Genomic DNA, 20,387 nt, shown 5'->3' with positions numbered 1-20,387 from the left:
TTTTTTTTTTTATTTTCCAGTGAAAATAAACTGCTTCACCTCTGTGACTTCAGCGTGTCATATTTGTTGTATGACTATTAATGTTAGAATAGCATGACTAGTCATGTTAGAATAGACTCTTTCATCTGCACAACTTTCTTTATCCACCCAACTTCAGACAAGTGGCACAAAGCATAGACTGAGCTGCCCTTGCTGTTTCCTTTGCAGGGTTCTTTTTCATTTGTGTAAGCATGAGGTCTCAGTGCAGAGGATGCTGCTGCCAGAGGACTGCGAGGGGACAGCAAATGCAAAACCACCCCCAGCACTCCAGTCACCTGGAAGATTCGTTTGTCTTCATTCTGGATGATCACACCTTCTGTGTTCCTGTTTATACAGGTGTTTGTGCCAGGTTTCCAGAATCTCCTGTGAGAACACTTTGAATATCTGTGGGCCCATGAACACTATCCTGGAGTCAGATCTTTATTCCCTACAAACACATTCTCCTTGCTCTCTTTGTCTTCATTTGTATGACAGTGTAAATGAATTACTTTCTAATTGCTCCAAGTAAGATAGGCTATAGAACAGTGAAAAATACAGACAAAAGCTGTTTTTTGACAACCCCCAGACAAATCTGACACTTGGCCCCACAGCCATTCCCACTGGACACCTGCTCAAGGCAGAGGGTGCAGCATTTCCTCACCCCCAGTGCCAGCAGATAGCAACAGGGAAAGAAGTATAAGTGTCATGCCAAGGACACTCACCATCAGGTGATAACAATTTTCAGGTAAGGTAGACGCTGCAGGGAAGGTACTTGACTCTGCAACAAAGCATGTGTTTGCCTAGCTCCACACGAGAACTCTGGGAAGTGGAATAGAGAGCAAAAGTCTGTGGCTGATCTTGCTGAATGGGACAGATGGAAACCCTTGCCAAAAATAGCTTTGCTAGAAGTAGAACACATGGTAAATTGCATTAATTTTAATAATTGCTTTTTATGCTTTGATAAAAACTGGCAAGGACCTAAAAGATCCTCTACCCAAGATAATTAGCATAGTTCTCCTTGACTGCTCCCCTTTAAAGAGAATGCTGTTTTGAGGCTCTCATGGCTCACAAAATTGAGAAGGATGAGGCTGCCCACTTGTGCCAGGAAAGCAGAGTGCTCAGCTGGATACAGGACCCACAGAAAAAGCAGCTTAGCTGCCAGTTCCTCAAGTAGCGAGGCCACTAAAGCAGTGCTGAGTTTGGTCTACAAGGGGCATGCTTGTCTGCAGCCTGGCAGCATCCAGTGTCTGTCTAGCCGCAGGATCAGCAGAGTTACACTCTGCAGGTGAGCAGATCCACAGTCTTTAAAAAAATTTCAGCAACAGCCTTTTTCCAAAAGGAAAATGTATTTTAAGAATATTTTTTCTGGAGATACATAATTTCCTAGCTGCTCTAGGAGAAAGGGAACAGGCAGTTCCTTTGCCCGCTGCAAAGGTGATTTTGGCCTACCATAGTGCCAGGTAGAACTGTCCCTTTGCCACATGAAAAGGGATAATGGGAAGAGCATGCTCGAGCTGGGCTGAAGTACACTGTAGCTGGTAAAACATGCAGTGCATTACTGCTTCTTATCCCAACCCCCGGTCAGGATTTAGGCATGCTTGACTTGGAAAGAAATCCTCATATCAAAGCAAACTCCTCCAGGAATGGTGCTGGATACAGTGTCAGACAGCACCAGCACCCTGTTTACACTAGCCATCTCACTGCCTACCTAAATTGGTTTAGTCTTCTGCCCAGCTGCAGCTAACCCAAAACACAGAACTCTGGCTGCTGGCACTGTCCAGGCCAGTAACACAAAATTGGTTTCTAATTGATGTAGTTAATTCAGGGCATCTATTGTTCAAACAGCTCTGGAATAATGTTTAATTACCCAAGGGATTTTGGAGCCAACAATGCCTGCATTTCTTTCCAGTTCACGGAAATACACAATGCATTTCCTACTCAGGTGCTATACATTTTTTATATGAATGAAATGTATTCTCTTTTACAGCTAAAAAGTGTGCCTGTCAGTCCAGATCAGAGTCAGTCTGGGATACAGTCACAAACCTGTCAGAGTCAGGTAGGAGGGACGACAATGTCTAGGAGTGGTATTTGTTTCTGTTAGATTAAGGAAGCTCACTGGAACCACAATTTTGTCCCCCCAAAAGCACTGTGTGACTGCAACTGAATGAAGGTGATTTTCTTCTTCCTGCCAGGGCCAAGCTCAGGCAAACAGACAGGATTTGTCTGTTTTTGTCTCTGAAACTCTGAGTGTGTGATAGAAATGCATAAATATAGAAATATAAATGTGTCTGCACGCAACTAATGCTCCAAAAGGACACCTGAGCTAAACATTGGTTGGTTTGGGAGCGTGATTTGGATACACTAACTGCTGGTTGTTGAAAGTCCTTGGCAGACAGACTGAAAAAAATCCCTCTAATTCAGGTCTTCTCCAGTGACAAGGACTATAGAAGTGAGCAAACTCTTCCCTGTGCAAAGGGCCTGCTCCCTCAAGTGGGGCATGGTTTGGCATTTTCCTTCCCAAGCCAGAACTGAAGCACATCGACAGGAGCTCAGCAGGGCCAGAGGGATGCTCTGCTCCTCCAGGGAGGAGGCAGCTGCTGGCTGGCAGGTCTGTGCTGTGGCATTCAGAGCAGGATTGGCACTAGAAGCAAGAGCCACCACACCCTGAAATGCCTCCCTACCTTCTCATGCCTTGCCTTGATACCCCAAGGATCTGGTCCTTGAGCACGTGTGTGCAGATAATGCTACTGATGCCATTTGTATCCAGTAATTTTTTAAAGCTCAGTGATTTAGATTGACAAATGTATTCTGATTTCCAAATATGTTTTTCTTCACATCTTTGCTGTGTTTTTCCATAAGAATTACTCTGTTCAGCAGCTCGGGAAAAACAATCAACAGCTAGAAGGTATATTCCACTTCAGAATTTTGCACAGAATTAGAATGCCTCTTTTTTTTTTCTTCCCTCTGAAAAATGTATTTGTCTCTGTGTTTCCCCCACTGGCACTATCTTGTAGCTCTGTGTTTGACCTGATATTCCATCATCCCTCCTGTTTTTGTTGATGTGTTTCTGTGAGGAGTACCAGGTTGGTCTGCCATGCTGATGTTACTTTTTCTCCCACTTTTTTCCTGCAGCTGTGCTTGTTGTTTAAAGCCTCTTCACAGAGCACCTCGAAGGCTGCCGATGTTTGTAATGCTGCAAGTGCTCAGTGAAGCCCTCTTCAAATACAGCCATTGGCTGAAAAACACCATGAGAAGAGCAAAGAACTGGGGAGAAGTGGACATACTTGAGCAAACACTGCAAAAGTGATGAGATATTTTGGAGCTGCTAGGTTGAAACATTTGACTGCATCACAGGCAGCAGATGAGGACAAATTTTTGACTTTTCTGCAAACCTGTGGGTTTTGACTGTAACTGAAGATGAATGTCTCAGTGTATAAGGAGATGAGAAATCTTAGAAACTCCAACAGAATACCAAAAATGCTGCAAGGAAATGGAGCTGATTCAGTTCTTGCTCATTTAGTAATCAAAGAAGTTGCTTTTGGTAGCTTGCTTGTGAAAAAGTCTTTGTCATTTTGTTCCAGAAATTAGCAACTTTCAGGATGCCAAAGTTTGAAGTCAGGATGCCAAAACCATGCGGGGAGTGAGACAACTGTAAAAACTGTATTTTAGGACTGATTAGGGGTGCCCAAGCCCCTAGCTTTGGCAAGGTTTGATCAGAGCCACCAGCCTGTGCTTGTAGGTCCTATAAATAGAGAAATCCAGCTAGGCACTGGTGGGATTTTTGAAGAGTGCCCAAGAAAGTGCTATTACATCCATAGCGGTTGAGTTGAACAGGTTTGTCTCATGGCAGGCAAGTCATCCTGCAGAGGATAATTAAAAGGATTATATAGTGGTATAGAAGGAGTCTGCATGATGAGTGAGCTTTTGGAAATATCTGGGAGCTATTTCCAGCATGACAGATACAAAGTTATTTGAGCTTGCTAGACAGAAAATTCCTTTTTTAATCCATCATATGAATAAGCTAGATTGTTTCTAGAGATGGTGCCTAGATTTCTGTTTAGAGACAAGTTTCTGGTCTCTACACAGGGGCAGATTTTCCCTGTAAGCTCAGGATGGATGCAGACTTTCTGTTTAGGAGGAGAGATCCTGAAGCAGAACACTGCTCCGTGCTGAATCCCATTCAAAGATTCCCAGTCATCCAAGTCTTGTGGCCAGCTCCAAAGGGGAAGAGAGGGAAGAAGAGACACCAAGATCTGCCTGGTAGAAGGCTCTCTGCTCACTGATAGGGCTTGGCTGCAGAAGGAAAACCTGCTCACTACCAGTATAAAAAGGTTATTAGGAATTTCTTCTGGACTTTAGTGCTGGCATTCCGATGCCCAACAGGCACGAGAGAACAAAGATTCTCCATATGCTATACATCATAATGCATAATGTGTTTGTCCATTTTCCCCAAAAACTCTTTAGAAAGACCAGAGAGAATTAAAAAAATCCAGATCTAAACCTTCCTTGTCTCAAATGTTCTAATCGTGCTGCTCTGACCTCTGTTCCTTGGTTTAGGTGCTAATCTCTGCTCTGCACCTTCTTTCTGAGCTGCACATACCCACCACAGCCCACCTGGTTTACTGTGTGCACCTCAATGGTAACCCCAGAAATGCAGTGGCAGGTCACATCCAAATTTGCTTACAACTTGTTCACATTTTCTATAGCCCACCTGCATGCTCAGAAGGGGAAGTCACTTCCCAGACTGCCTGAAAGGGGAATTGTGACTGATAGAAAGAAGAATACAGGACACGTACCAGAACACCATATTTCAGATTAAAGTATTTTGTGCTACTCAGAAGCAGTTTAGTATACTTTGTCCAGGAAGAAAGTTCACAAGAACTCCACCAGCTCTTGGAATCATGAGAGACATGTTCTGTGAAATAAAGGCAGAGGATTCCCACTGTTGTGACATTAGCCCTTTCCAGACACTCATGTGAGAGGCCTGGCTTTCAGAAATGTGGCAATACTTCTTTTTGCCACAAACCCCGTGTATGCAGGAGTTTTCATTTTGAGGAGCCCTCAGCCCCCAGTCTTCGCAGAGGCAGCGGCAGGCAGGGCACTGCTGGTGCAACCTGAGCAGGGCACCCACTTCCTGTCCTGGCCCTGAAACTTTATTTCTCTTCATAACATCTTGTAACTCCCATCAGGTGCTTCCACCCTCATCCACTCCTTTAAGAAGCTTGAGCCTTTGCCCTGGGTTTACTACACCCATTTTTTGGGGATGGTAGCATCTGACTCCCAAGCCAGGGTGAATACCAGCCACTGCTTCAGGTCTCTCAGCAACGTGGTGAGTTCAGCCTTGAAGGCAGCTAAGCCTCCTCTGCTGGCTGGCTATGCTGAAATGGAAAATATTGACTGCATGAGGCTTATGCCAAACACAACATGAGCATTTCCTACTCAACCACGTTAGAATTTTTTGATCATTGGTGCTACAGGTTACGCACATACCTTCCATCCTCCTGGAACAGCCACTAGACAACTTGCGAGGTGAGAAGGAGGAAGGTAGGAAGTCCTGTCAGATAAAAAAAAATAAGGCATGAGGCAGAGGAAATGTGCTTTGGGCTTCATCAGCAGTTTTGCACCCAAAATAGTCCTGAAGGCTCATATCTGGACAATGGTCTTGCATGGTGCCATCAGTCACTCTTCACCCTAAATTCCGGGTAACCCTGAGCTCCTGCACCAGCTGCTGATGTCTGCCTCTGTCTCTTGTAGTGTCAAGTCATGTTCCAGCAAACGGAGGAAACTGCAAGACCTTAGAGACAGAAGCTGTGATCTCTGTGAAAGCGTTTCAGAATTTGGGCCAAATTTTATTTTCCTTCCTGGTAGGAAATGTCTACCAAGACACCTGTAACCAGGAGAAGAGGTCTGAGTGACAAAGGACATTAATTTTCTTTTATAGGGTGTGTAAAAGGAAAATGACACTAAGTAAACACAAGGTAGGAAAACGGCTCATTTGAGATGTATAATAGATGTGCTATCTTCTTAATAATCCCACAGGACCTGATTATCTCAGTTTACAACCAGTTTAAGGCAAAATGCAAAAAAAAAATAACGAGGCTGCAGTCATAACCATCAATTTAGAGGGGGATTATTCATATTATATTATAGGAAGTGGTGAATTACTAAAAGCCATCTCTATGTCTGCATTGCTGCAATTACTCCCAATTACTGTCACTCACTCTTGCAAGGGATTTCTCGCCACTGTGTTTGCAGGGGCAGCCTCCCTCTGCAGGGACACACCACAGCCCGGCCAGCCACACCAGCTGGGCAGTGCTTCCCACGTGCCACTGTCCCCCAGCTCACTGCGGCTGTCCTGAGGACGATGGCTTTTGGAGCAGGGCTTAGCCAGGCCACTGGACAGGCTTTGCACAGGTGGGGATATTGTCTCACTGCTATCACCCACTGCATCCAGCCTCTTCTTTGTTTGCCCTCAGCCTAATTACAGGTCTGGCCTTGCACAGAGTTGGCCCACACCAGGGGCCCAGTCAAGGGTAGGGAAGCAGCTGCTGCACTGACCCTCAGCCCCAGGAGAGCGGCAGGTGGCACCGAAGGCTCCATTATGCTGCTTGCACTTAATCCTGGCAGGGGTGAATCGTTCATCCCAAGAAAGCCTCCATGTTTGTGAGAAGCGACCGGCTCTGGAGCAGCTCCCCAGCTTGGGCTGAGCTCCTCCGGTGCCATCTGATAATCACCTCCTTTGTCACAGCTTTTTCCTCCCTTCCCCTGTTGCTGGTTTGAGGAACTACCATTAACCTGGCTGATTTCAAGACCATTAAAAAATTGGCTTGAGACTCATTCAAGTATTCACCCTGTTATACCTCTTCCAGCATCCAAAACCGGTGGGAAGGGGGAAAGGAGCAGTTTAAGTCTGAGACCAGCTTTCCTCTGTGATTGTTACAACCTGCCTCCCTGAAGACTCGAACCACAGTGGTGTGAAGGCTTTTATATACTGCAATACACCACAAGTGGCTCCTGCTACCAAGTCCTCCTGCCCACTGAGCCAAGCCCAGGTGACCATGCCCTGGAGATGGCAGCAGCCCTGGCTGGTGTCGGGCCTTTGCAGCTCTCTCACCGTGGCAGAGGATTTGTCTGCTTGCAGACACAGTCTTTGCCTGGCGCCAGGGTGCCTCATCCCTTTCTTGTCTGCTGGTGATCAGTGGCAATCTCCAGCATGTGCCAGTGACATCCTCGTGCTTGCATTACCTTGCAAGGCAAGAAAGTAGGAGTAGTGCACCATGGAGCTGCAAATAACTACTCTGGAAATGCAACTTTATTTTCTGTTTTCATCTGCATCTGATGCATCATGACTGAAAACAAGTGTCATGCTTTAGAAAGGAAACAAAACTCAGTCTTCTCTTCATTTTTCATCTTTTTCTTTGAAACCTCAGATCCTCTGGGCACTGATGGGACAGAAGCAGCATGGCTCATCCTTCCCTCACAGATTCAGATATTTATCAAAAGCCTCTTATTAATGACAATAAACCAGCAAAACCCAAGCGTTTGCCATTATTGGGGGATTTTTTTCACTTACAAATGTGGCTGCTCACATGGTCAGGACTGTTCCTAAGAAACATATGGCACTGATGTGATTTACCTTGATGTTCTTGCTGCTGGTGATAGATCTGGTGTTAGATTTGCTTTTTTAACTCAAATGCTGGAGTCTGTTTTCTGAGGTTAGTGCAGGGACAGAGGACAGGAGGAAGCCACCTTGTTTGGCCAGGTTTGTTCTGCAGCATACACAGACGAATGCAGCCCACTCCATGCTGCCACCAGACCTGGCCACTGTCTCCTCTGAGAGGGTGGCTTTTCAGCCACTTGGGGTCAAGGGAGACAAGCACAAGCAAAGTTGAAGTCACAGCCAGGCACAGAGCCAACGGCTTGACTCAGTGGGGAGACCTGTTTGCCGGTTCTGAGGACCTAAGAGCAGTGCCTTCCTGCTGATTAAATTGATTTCTTTCATGCATCTATTGAAGGCAGGAGTTCAGACTGGGTGGCCTCATGTTAACCCCATGAGCATCATCTCAAAAAGTATGAAATCCCATTAGATCCAGGCATCACTGTCTGCCTCTTGGTGCCTGGATGCTCCTGGGGACTGAAATCAAACCTCCTGTAAACCCTGGCAGGGAGCTGAGCCTGACCAGTTCCCCGGGCCTGTGTGCAGGATGTGCAATCCCTGTGCCCTTGGGACTGAGCACTAGTTCTCACTGGTGCCATTTATGGGGGCACTTTACCTGTGGCTTATGGTTTTCAGCTCTGATTTGCACTGTTGAAGCACCAAGGCTCTGGCTCAGGCTCAGGCCTATCTGTTTGGGATGGCTCGATGCAGGGGGTGGCTGAGGGGCAACATGGCATGGGAACACCCCTTTCAAATCCACATGTTCACGGCAGCAACCATCAGCGTGTGGCCCCCAACTGCACTCTTTGGAGAGGAGTTGGATTCAGTGCCTGGTGTATGTTTTCCAGTATTTGTCTTTTCATTTTCCAGAGGGTTTGTGAGCTTTATGAGCACCCAGTGAATCTCATGGTCCTTCTCCTCCCTCCAACCCCTACCCCAAACCAAACCTTTCTCCCTCTACTCGTTACCCTGAAAATTCCTTACCACCGACTAAGCTTTTCTCTTCCTCCAACCCTGAACACCTGCAGTGTCTAACACCCTACTCCTCCACTCTTGTTTTCCTCAGGATCCCTTGGTCTCATTTCTGCCTTTTAAGCTCCTAGGCTGTTGTGTAAAAAGGTGGTAGAGCCAGTCTGGGTTGTCCGGAGGTGCTCGGTTTCCAGTGACACCTCATAGGTATTCAGGCTGCCCTCCTCTTTTCTGACAAGCCCCATCTACAGAGTTTTCCTGCATAAAAAACTGCACGTCAGAGGGGAAAGACAAATGACGATAGCAATAATGTGGAAGAACATCCTCTGAACATCTGAGAGGGCTGAATCATGAACCACTTTTATCAAGGCGTACAAGAGGCACTTAAATATTAGCTGCTGCTTATAAATAATATTGGTATGTTAAATACACACATATTTTCACAGTTTTATAAAGCGAGTGATCTCTGTTTGCTTTCAACTGGAAATCATAAAGAAAAAATCAATGAGCTTATATCAAGCTCATATTATAGTCCTTGAAGAGTCAACTGACTCTATAAAAATGACTGTTTTCTAATGAAGTTATAATTAATTGGATTGAGTTGGCAAAGTTTAAGTGCCTTGTCATATTTTGATTGCTATTCAGTGCTAGAACTTATTGATTTTATAGAACACCCTGTAGATAAATGTAATGATTAATTTCATTTGGTTTACAAGAACAGAAAACTTCTATGCAGAACTGGATGCACTATTTTATTTTTTTCATTACTGCCTGTACCTGGCAGGAGTGTGGGTCTAGCTATGGAGCTATGTCAGGTGGCCTGGCCTTCCCTGGTTCCTTATTTATTCCAAAGAAATTCCATTTTTCTCCCAAACTCAATGGTTTTTTTCATTTCAAGGATTTTGGAGAGATTACTTTTCAATATTTATTTCCTTGCTGTTTCTGTTTTCTTTCTGAAAAAAAAAAGGGTGTGTTTAAGTTTTATTTCATGTTTCCCTGTCTGCAAAGCCATCACCCACAGGTCCAAAACCCACGCCCAGCTCATGAACCCACTTCTAGGTCAGTGCTTGCCTTGGGGATGGAGAAGCTGGCTCGAGGCCCCTGCTTCAGAGCACTGAGTGTCTGGGGGCCCTGTGAACCTCCCTGCTCTGCCTTGGCACTCCTGGCCCCACGGGATTTCGGGGCCTCTCCCATGAAGAGGTGTTGAAGAGGAACGCTGCCAGGGCCTGCCCTCACAGGCTTTCCTGTTCCCTCAAATCCAGCCGTGTGGAGGGACAGCCAGGCCAGCTGCTGGAGGTCTGGATGCCCCAAAGTGGGGCAAGCCAGGGCTGTGATCCCCTTCACACACACTGCAACAGGGCTTGGCTTGATGTGCAGCCCTTGGAGCAATTTTTTCCCGAGGCTCTCGGGTTATTTTTATCCCTTGCTGCAGCATTTGATGCCACATGACTGCCTCTGAATTATTTGGTTTCTTAATTGGCAGAGTTGATGTAAAAGCAAAGTGAGGGGAAAGGAAATACCAGCAACCTCCCTGGGGACACCTTGCCAAGCCTGGGGGTGACAGTTGTGTTCACTGGGAACTGTCTCAGCATGTTTTTGTACCAGCAACACGGGGAATGAAAAGGATTTCAGGCCTTAATTTTAGATCTGTTCTGGTGTTCCCTCCCTTGCCTCTCCAGCTGTATTCTTGCCCCCACTGCTGGCACAGGCTGAAAGTGCATCCCGAGGTGCTGCCAGGCATCCTCCGTTGCTGCACAGGCAGCTTGGAGAGCCACTGACAGCTGGACTCCAAGCCCACATGGTATCAGCAAAGTACCAGGACTGAAATCAAAGCTTTGATTTTTATGTTTGCCCTCAGAATGGATTAGTATTGAATTCCTGATCTACGAGGTGTTTAATGTGTCTCTGGATACCAACCAGCAGAGCAGAGATCTTTTGAGGAGCTTATGATGACCAGAAATGAAGACAGGAAAGTCACTTTGTACAGTCTGGATGGTAGCTGATAAAATCATATCCCAATAAGTACCCATGCACCGCATGCCTCCAAATCAGTGCTCTCTTCTGCTCCAAACACAGATGCTCATTTCTGTGTGATCTTGGGAACTCACATATGCCAGGTGTGTTTGAGTATCTAAAATAAAATATCTGGATCGATATAAGAGCAAATAAGAAATGGCTGAGGATGCTCAAACCAGGCTACCAAGAGAAGGGTTTCTAAACCCTACCCCTCTGAGCAGGCAGTTGACAAGATCACCAGTCCTCTGTGTCACTGCTGTGATGTTAGATCCTAAACCACTCAGTTGGAGGGAAAACATAGTCCAGAATTAAGCTAAAATCTACTCTCCCACTGAGAACCTGAGCCACTCACAACCCAGCACAAACCATAGCCTTTATTTACAGCATTGCCCTTTCTTCAGTGGTGCTCTGGGTTCAGGGTTGAGCCTCAGACCAGCTCTCTGGCTCTACTCCCCTCTGGCTGCTCCTTGTTGGAGCACTGCCCCACAAGTGGTTCCTAGGAGTGACTTTTTCCTTGGCACTTCGGTCCTAGGAAGCACTGCTGACTGAGCTCAGTGTGGCTCCTGTGGGTGCAGAATTTCAGGCGAGGATGGCAAGGACAATCACCAGGGCAGGAGGTGTCCTGCTCCTCAGGCTCTGCCTGGCAATAGCTCTGTGCCACTGGGAAATTCACTGCTACCAGACTGCAATTTCCACGCTAGCAAAGCAAAGATTAGCAATACCACGAGCAGCACAGCATTGCTCAGGCTCGGGCAGAGGGCGAGACTTTCCCTGGGGGCCTGCAGGACACTCACCCTGGCAGAAGGCACTCAATTTAAAGGATTACTGAAACAGTAGGAGTATTTAGTCCAGTACTTGCATGGCGCCATCCGCAGGCACTAATCACTCCAGGCTGGAAGGTGCAGTTTGTCCCACTGTTGGCACCCAGTCAGCCACAGGCATGCTCCCCACTCATCCTTGCACTGGTAGCTGCCCTGGCACCAGGCCATTTGAAACATTATCCTGAATAACTGGGATGTCAGGAAAATTGTGAAGCCACACGCAGCCTGGGGCTCACCACTGCTTGGCTGAGCACTGGCTGTACATTCAGGGCTGCTGGCGGCACAGGAGCGGGGCAGAGCGGGCAGGGAAGCTCTCACCAGTAGCAAGGGAGTCGAGGTGAGGAGTGAGCACCCTGGCACAGCCACTTGCCCCAGTGCTTCCCCCCCAACCTCACACTGTCACGAAAGCTGCCTCCGAACATGTCCACCAAGCTGCAGGAGTGATTCCTGCGACTGGCACTCACACAATTACCGTGATTTCTGATCTAAAAATACGGTTAAAATTTTGCTCTTGAGATATATGGTAAAAATGTCAGTTTTAAGGGCTTTCTCACAATAGGGATACAGTTCCTGGTGAGCTGTAACTCAGCCACTGCTCCAGGGGGGACCGCAGTGGCGGCACCTGCCTGAGGCACTCAGGTGAACTGGAAAGGGAAGCAGGAGCTCAGCTGTGCCAATGGCAGCGGCTTCGGCAGCAGCGCTGGATGTAAACCAACCACAGAGATTTATAAATCACTGCTCTTTACAGGCAAATTACTTCTCCTTAGATCAGGGGAAACGAAGTACCCAGGAGGGGAAGAAAATCTTACTTCTGGGAAGTTATCGTGGTTTCATCCCAGAACATCTGCCAGCCCTGGTGTCAGTGCAAAGTAACAAATACATGGCACGAATCTGGGAGTATAAAAGATGTGTCATTACAAGAAGGAGTAGGAGGAAAATAAAGCAAGTTGACAGCTCACATCCTGTGCCATAATCCTAGAAATTGTTAATATTTACAAAATTAACAACTAATATAACCGATGACAATCTCACTCCTCCTGGTTGTCATGAGGATATTAACAGCTACCACCCGCTTCAAACTGGAAATATTACCCATCTCTGGAGCTCCTGCTGCTCAGCAAGCGTGGGGACAGCACAGACTCGCCCTCCCAGTTTTCATACCAGCACCAAGCCATGAGCCAGTGTGGAACACCCAAGTGCTGCCGGGGCTGGAAATGCCTCCTGACCTCACTCAGCTCCCTGGGAGCAGAGGGTCTGGCAGAACAGAAGGAAGGTTTCTCTCTCTCCCCAGATCCTCCAGGGGCCCAGGATCTAGCCCCATGCACTGCAGCATGGTGGGGAGAGCCCGGAGGAGGAGGATGGGTAGCACAAGGCAGCGCTGGAGGGAGGAGAGGCGAGGGCCACGCTGGCTCAGATCGTACCTCCAAACAAGCTGCCATTTCAGGAGAAATGCCCATGCTGCTGGTGTGATTTGCCAGCTGTAAGGCTGGAAGCTAACTGATGAACAGATGCTACAGTGTCATTTCCTTAACAGGAAAGACCTGACTAAAACCAAAATAAAGATGCAAAGGGACTCCATTGGAAACATATTCCCAGACTAACAATCATAAAAAGGTAAAACTTTAGAATCACAGTGCTGTTCCTCACATATTTTTTAAATAGGAAAGAGAGTAACAGCAGTGCCCATGTTCCCAGAGCTGAGATTTGTTTGTTTGTTTGTCTGTTTGTTTTTAACTGTTTCCTGTCCATCAGGAGGACTGCAGGAGGCAATAACGGGTTAACAGACATGGTAAGTACAAGAAAAAAGTGTGGATGGTGCCTGCACATGCAGGTTTTCTGGCTCCATTTTGTCTATCTTAGCAAGGAGAATTAATTTCCCAGGCCACTCTTTGCACAGGCACATCCTATCCATCTTATGGTAATTTAAAAAAGTTTCCTCTGTCAGAGTGCACTGTATGCAAAAAAAATCACCATACTCTTTCCAGTTCACCATATGCAAAATCAAAACAGAGAATTACCAGCTTAATTGCTTTCAAAGAGCTCCCATGTACTGGAAAGTTATAAAAAACAAATTTCCTCTTCACAGGAATAATTTTCTTCCCTTGAAGTGGCAAGCTGTTGGCTGTATCAGAGGGTGGCCCAAAGAGGCATCTGAACAAGTGACCATGAAAGAATGGATGGCAAAAATGTTCTTTTCAAGGCACCCCGAGATCAGGGATCTCATTGTCAACCAGGCCAGTGAAACAATACTGACCAGCAGAGCAAAGAGCTGCCTTTCCAGAGCTTGGTGCTCCCACTGGCACAACACACATGCTCACCTAGGGGGAGCACCCAAGGGCTCACTGGAAGGGGCCTCACTTTGATGGATCCTCTGGAGAAGTGACTATGGGGACCATCAAAGGGACCATCATGAGCTGCAATGCTCGTTAACTGGTTCACCACAGTAGAAAACAGCAGCTCCTTTCCTTGAAGTTCAGTGGCGAAATAATTGTGACCCAGTAAAATAAAACGTTTTTAAATATTAAAAAAGCAATGACTTTAGAGAACAGATACATAAAATCATCACACTCAGATTAAAACTGTTGTGTAGTTTGCTCTAAGAAGCTGGTACCTTTTTAAAAACTCTAAAACCTCAGCATGTTACAACCCAGAAAGCTTGCTTTTCTTCTCCTTGTCTTTTATTTTGTCCTGAGCCTCTGAAGAGCTACTCCTTACCCATTTTGTTTTCTGTTTGTAAAGCTTTATGCATTTCAGTTTTTCATCATCTTCTCAGAACATTATCTTATTTTTTCATCTTTCTTTTCAAGAAACTTCTTTTTTTCCCCCATCTGCCACCATCTTCAGCATAATACTTCTCCCTTTAGGATTTCTTTTATCCTTCACATCTTTATGCCTTTCACTTACTCTTCCCCAGACCCTTCATTCCTGCTTTTGCTTGTCAAAACTGTGTTTCTTCCTCCTTCATGAGGGAAGAAGTGGGAAGGTTGGGTGGATTTTTTTGCTATGAACACCCAGGAATGCTCCAATCAATACTTCGAAACCCTGCAGAGGAGAGATTGCATGAGTCTTTCAACACTTTCAAAATTTGCAACTGCAGTTAATGGAAGTCTGACTAATGCTTGAAAATCATAAGCTTATTTTAAAGCAGTGCTGTAGCTTCCCACCAATAACATCATCAGGCCTTCCCCAACAAGCTTTTCATTTTACATTAGAGACTCTACTCCATGTTTTGAAACCCTTGTACCCCTGTAGCAACTTCTTTTTTTTTCCAAACCCCAGGACACAGCAGGTGACGGACGCAGCCTCAGATACCACCTGAGCCTTTAGGTCTGGCTGGATTTCTGTTCAAGTCAAAGGAAAGCCATAATGCTGCCCCGCTCACAGAAAACCATGTCTGGACATACCAAGGGAGATTCCGGAAGAGTGGTGAATCCAGTTCAGTTGTAAGTGAGTGTACGTAAAACATCCTCAAGCCTCAAAGAAGCTGTCTAGCCATGGCTGCAGGATCTGTCAGGAGAGCAGCGGCTCCACCCTGAGGACAGTGCCACCCTCGAGGGAGGGCTTGCGTAGTGTTCAGTGCCAGGGAAGGGTCTAGAGCCTCTTCACCCTGTCCTGATAAATGTGCCCTTGCTATTTATTTTGTTTCCAAAAAAATCTGTAATAGTAGTTTGGGGATCTTCTGACATTTCACTGTCATTTCATCAGGACTTCTTGTAGCACAATTATTATTGTCATTAGGTCCCCTCACGTGTTAATGCCTACATAACATTTAATTGTGAGCATTCCAGGTGGGGGCCAGTTCTTGCTGTGAATTTTTAGCATGCAACCAACCTAGCACCTTCATGGGCCTGTTTCAGTTGGACCTGTTCCCTAGACAAATCACTTAAGAGGTCTGGAAAATCCTTTGCAGAGCTTGCAACAGATAGAATTGACTGTTCCTGACAAGTCTACCATTTTTACTGTTCTCCATCTGCCTACCAACACTGCCTCATTCTTCTGAAGTACTGAAGACCACTTAAAATGTGTCTAAAGCTTGATGCCAACTTCCTAGCCCCACATGCCAATTCAAAAAATCTGTTGCAAAATGTATGTCAATACATTTATTCCTAGACTAAGGCAACCATGTTACTTAAATGCTGGGGTAATCCTAAATGCACTGGAGAGGATGGTGCTGATAATAGAATCTTCAGACACAAAATGGCTTTTGCAGAAGGTATCACTTCTAGCATGAGATATTTAAAACCTTTTCTTCTCCCACTGAACACCACAGGCCTGTCTCGGCAGTCTGGGCATGCTTCCCAGCTTGCTGTCCGGATAGCAGCCGACTCTCAATGGGTTGCTCGGGTATGAAATTCATGGAACTGGAAATCAAGGGCAGGAAGGTCCCAACACGAGCGATCTAGGTATGAATATCTGTTCTCACTCCTTGAGTTCCCTCATTAGCTTTTGTTCTCCTAAGACTAAAATTGTTTGGAAATCACTGGCTTTTAGGTTTTCCTTCCCCACTGGTAAGACCTGAAGCTATTTGAGCTGTTGAACAATTTGCAGTTTCTGAGCCTGGTTGCAGTGCCAGCTTTGTATAGATAAATATAGAACCTGTGGCATTTTCAAAAGCCATTTGGAATAGCTCTTCAATATAAGCACTTTCAGCAGAGATTAAACACATTATTTGGGTTTTCAGCCTAAAGAAAAAAAATCACTTAAAAAATTGGCAGAATTACCAGTTTCTTCAATGACAGAGTTCTCTTCCCCAAACTGGGGCTGGCAATTGGCAGCTCTTTACAAAGACAATTTTTTTTTCTTTCCTGTCTCCCCCTCCCTACTCTTTGATTTCAAAATAACCTTCAAGGCAAAAAGAGCAAGATACAGCAACATTAAAAAAAAAAAAGAAACTGATTAAATATTTCACTCTTTAAACAAAATGCTTTGCATTTTTACTAACTTGTATCAGATAAAATGCTACCACATTCCTACAGAAGAAATTAACACCTTACAGGAAACTGGACACATTATGTTCCTCAAGGAATTTTATATTTCAGAAGTCCTACTGAAAAAACAACACAACAATACAAATTAAAAACTTTATTAAAATGAATTGGAATATCATATGAAATTTAATATCATATAATATAGGTGTAAACCCCCTGATATTAACAGCATGTGACACATGTGAAGAGAGGACATTAATATACATATAAATAGAAAAGCTAAAATATGTTCAACAGTGATGTATTAAATGGCTACAGAAATGTGACCATAATTAGGAGAATATGTAAATTTGTATCCCTCTAGCAGTACCTTCTAAAGCAGTATAGATAGTAAATTGCATTTAATTCTAGTCTCTGCTTTCTTATAAGTAACAGGAGATGTGAGGGAATATTATAAGCACATGCAAAAGCAATGTAAAAGATATAAAAACAGAGGCAGAAGCCAGGCACTTATTTGTTCTTGGCTGCCAGAGGCTTACGGCTGATCTTCTTTGACTTGTCATTGTTCTTCTTTGGAGGTTCAGGGTTTGCCTGCATGTGTCTGCCATAAAGACTGTAAGGAAATGAGACAAAAAAAATTGTCATACAGGATTTTACTCTGCAGCACGTTAAACAATGCATCTAATTACTAGAAATAAAAAAAGGAAGATCTTTATTTTGTCTCACCACACTGAATTTTCTATTAGATCTCGCTGCAGTCATTAACATTTGGTTTTTCGTGACTTTTTAGGGTAGTAACACCAGTAAGAGCAGGCCTTTGGAGCAGTGAAGGAGCAATCAGTTTTGCCTTCAGAAACTAGCAACCTTTATTCTGCAGTTATGGGATTAAGGCTTGGAAGGCTGCAAGGATGTGTATTCAAGTAGACAATGATAAAAATTGGGTTGAACTGAAGAGATAGAGTGCCCGCTCAGAGCAGAGTGAGCATCATCTCTAACCAGAAAACCCAAGGGCTTGATAATGTGACAGAGAGCAATGGTGTCACAGCAGCCTTTGCTGCTCACACGTGATTGATAGCACTGGGACAGCTACCAACACATCAATGCCACATTAGTAAGTACCACTGATTAAATGTTGACAAAGTATCCTACAATTAAGACACTGGCATTCACTGTGAAGCTAAATAGACTACATGGCTGAGAGGATCTTGCTAAATATCACATAGTAATTGATAGATAATTTATGAGTAATCCCGATTAAACTAAATTAAAAACCTACCCAAAATAAACACAGCTCAAATTTAACTTCCCTTATTGACATAATGTGCTTTCTAAAGACGCGCTTTTGGTTGGGGTAATTTTCTTTATAGTAGCTGGTATGGGGCTGTGGTTTGGATTTGCACTGAAAACAGTGTTGATAATAGAGATGTTTTTGTTTTTGCTAAGCAGTGCTTGCAAAGAGCCAAGGCCTTTTCTGCTCCTCACCCCACCCCACCAGCAAGTGGGCTGGGGGTGCACAAGTTGTTGGGAGGAGACAAAGCTGGGACAGCTGACCCCAACTAATGCAAGAGATATTCCAGACCATACGGGGTCATGTTCATCATATAAATCTGGGGGAAGAAGGAAGGGGGGGATGTTCAGAGTGATGGTGTTTGTCTTCCCAAGTCACCACTACAGGTGATCTTGGAAGTCTTTTCCAACCTTCATGATTCTGTGACTTTATTCTATTCTTTACTATTCTAATTCCACGTCAGGACGTTAAAAGCTACCACCTGCTATGAGCTTTATTTTGCTGTATCTGGAAGATACTTCAACCCTAGGGTTCCTAGACCATGGAGTGGGATTAGAGCTTCTTGTAGGGTGGGTTGGAGAGGAAGTGCTAGCTTTCACCTTCTCAGCAGCTGAAGATTTACATCATGCTGCTAAGCAGGCTGCTGTCAAGGTGTACTGTAGCTAAAACAGCCTTGCTCAAGGAAAATACAACTGTAAACTACGACATTACTTCACCTTACTGAAATTTTATATGTGTCATCACCTACTGTCAACAAGGGATCAGGTGCCATTTCCTGATGAATGCAGAGAGCCCTGACCCTCTGTCATAACTACATGCTTCGTGTTAGCTATAACAGTCATATTTTTCTTCTATTTCATAAGAGATAGAGCCCCAACAGCACAAGACTGTATTTTATCCAAGTACACAGTATGCATACTAATCAAACATCTATCCTAAATAACTGTCCTGTTTTGGAAGGCATTAAGTGAGTTGAGGGAGGGAGTATATGGAAGGAGATGGTTTAGTATTGGGAAATACTATCAATGTAGAAGAGCACAGAGGTGACATTCAAGGAGGTTGTCCCATCAGAAACTGATCCAGGGTAGAAAAGGTCAGGGAACAAGCAGTATCTTGTTCTCAATGATATGCAATGCAGCTTTTGAACCACTGTCAGCAATATTTTTGTAACTCCAAGAAGTTAGCAACAGAGAAGTGGAAATGTATACTCAAATCTGTGAACACCAATAGTTAGCTAAATACTAAATTAACATTCAAGCTGTTTTTTGGCTCTTTTTCATAGAATAACAAAGTCCCCATTTGGGATTTTAAGCACTGAATTAACAGAGAATCCACTGGTCCATCATATTTGAGCACAAAAACCTTTCACAGATGGGAACAGAAGTCCCCTGTCACTGTCCTGTCTTCCGCATCCTGCTGCCTCACAGCTCCTTTGTCCTGTTAGTGCCAACCCAGAGAGGACTGAAACAGCTTTAGTGGTTTTCAGCTATTACATACCCTCTTTTTGCACAGGTTGCTTTAGGCTCTCCTTTTTTTGGTTTGGAAACTTCACGTGAGTTTCCCTCTCAGGTGACCCTTTTGGCATTTGTTACACCTCTCATTTCTTCCTTTCTCAGTGCAAATGTTCAAAGTTTGTGAACTGGCAGAGCTCTGGTAGTGAACTTTTCCTGAAGCAAAAGGGTGTGGTGGGGATTCTACTGACTACGCAGATGCTTTCCAAGTGCAGAAACTGAATATTGACAATTTTGAATGAACTTCAGAGTTCTGCTGAAGGCGTGGGCGTGGGCAACGCCTTTTGACCTTGAAATGAGATCCAGTAGCCACTGCATGTGTTAAGCAGTAGGAATCCCAATTTACCTGTAAGGATTTTTGGTATTTCTTTGATATTTGCTCCTTACAATGTTCAATGCTATTGGTGCTCCAGTGATTCCCTTTGCCCCATGCAAATAGTCCATTAGTAGTAATAGATGTACATAAGTTGAAGGCATCTACAGAAAATTTCACATTCCTTTTATTTATTCTCATGTCCAACCACTTCTATCATCATGTGCACTGAAGTTTCATCCAGGAAAATAATTACTGGGTTTGAAATAAGCAAATCAAATACATTTACTTAGGTTTTCCTGGCAAAATGTCAAGTAAGTTTCAGCGCACATTGCCATCTCAACTGAAGATGAGTGCTTTACAGTCTATCACAGGAGTCTGCTACACAAAGAGCAAGGATCAGATCTATTTGGATTATACAAGCCTTCACACACAGGGTCTCTCTCTTGTGTTTGCATACATCAAATATGAGGAGACATATGGTGTCACAACAACATTTAAATACAATAATGACTGTGATAATGCCTCTGGGACAGAATTTGCATTCTGTTACACTCGGGAAAAGAGAACTCAAAATTTTCAATGAACTTTTGGTAGAATAACAGACACCACTTTCATAGCTCCCAAGGGGGAAAAAAAACACAGGAAAAAAAAGCAAAAGAAAAAAACTAATGGAGCTTATCTGCACAGAGAAGTAACTATCTGAATTCCACAAGAACCTATAACCCTTTGGTTGTAATAGATGTGAAATTTGCATACACAGCCTTTAATGATTTCAATACCTACTGGAAGGATGCAGCAACAGAAGTAGCCATAGCCAAGCTGTCCAAACTGTGTACATGCTCCTGCTCTGCATCAGTGCAAAG

General features: G+C 44.6%; 1 protein-coding gene across 3 annotated transcripts in view; it reads right to left on the bottom strand.

Moving 5' to 3' along the window:
• Positions 1 to 16,548: 16,548 nt before the first annotated feature.
• Positions 16,549 to 20,387, bottom strand: part of RSU1 (Ras suppressor protein 1) — a 104,952-nt gene continuing 101,113 nt past the window's right edge. For 2 of the 3 annotated variants that reach the window (XM_027695565.1, XM_027695566.1), the window contains exon 9: positions 16,549 to 17,022. In XM_027695565.1, coding sequence (XP_027551366.1) covers positions 16,920 to 17,022 — 103 coding nt within the window. In that variant the 3' untranslated portion in view covers positions 16,549 to 16,919. The remainder of the gene's footprint in view (positions 17,023 to 20,387) is intronic. The other variant, XR_003536225.1, reaches the window with a different exon arrangement.

The sequence above is a fragment of the Neopelma chrysocephalum genome, unplaced genomic scaffold (assembly GCF_003984885.1).
Source record: "Neopelma chrysocephalum unplaced genomic scaffold, ASM398488v2 Primary Assembly neopelma1_102, whole genome shotgun sequence".
Taxonomy (NCBI): Eukaryota; Metazoa; Chordata; class Aves; order Passeriformes; family Pipridae; genus Neopelma; species Neopelma chrysocephalum.
The sequence above is the reverse complement of the archived record's forward strand: the minus strand, read 5'-3'. Positions and strand labels throughout refer to the sequence as shown.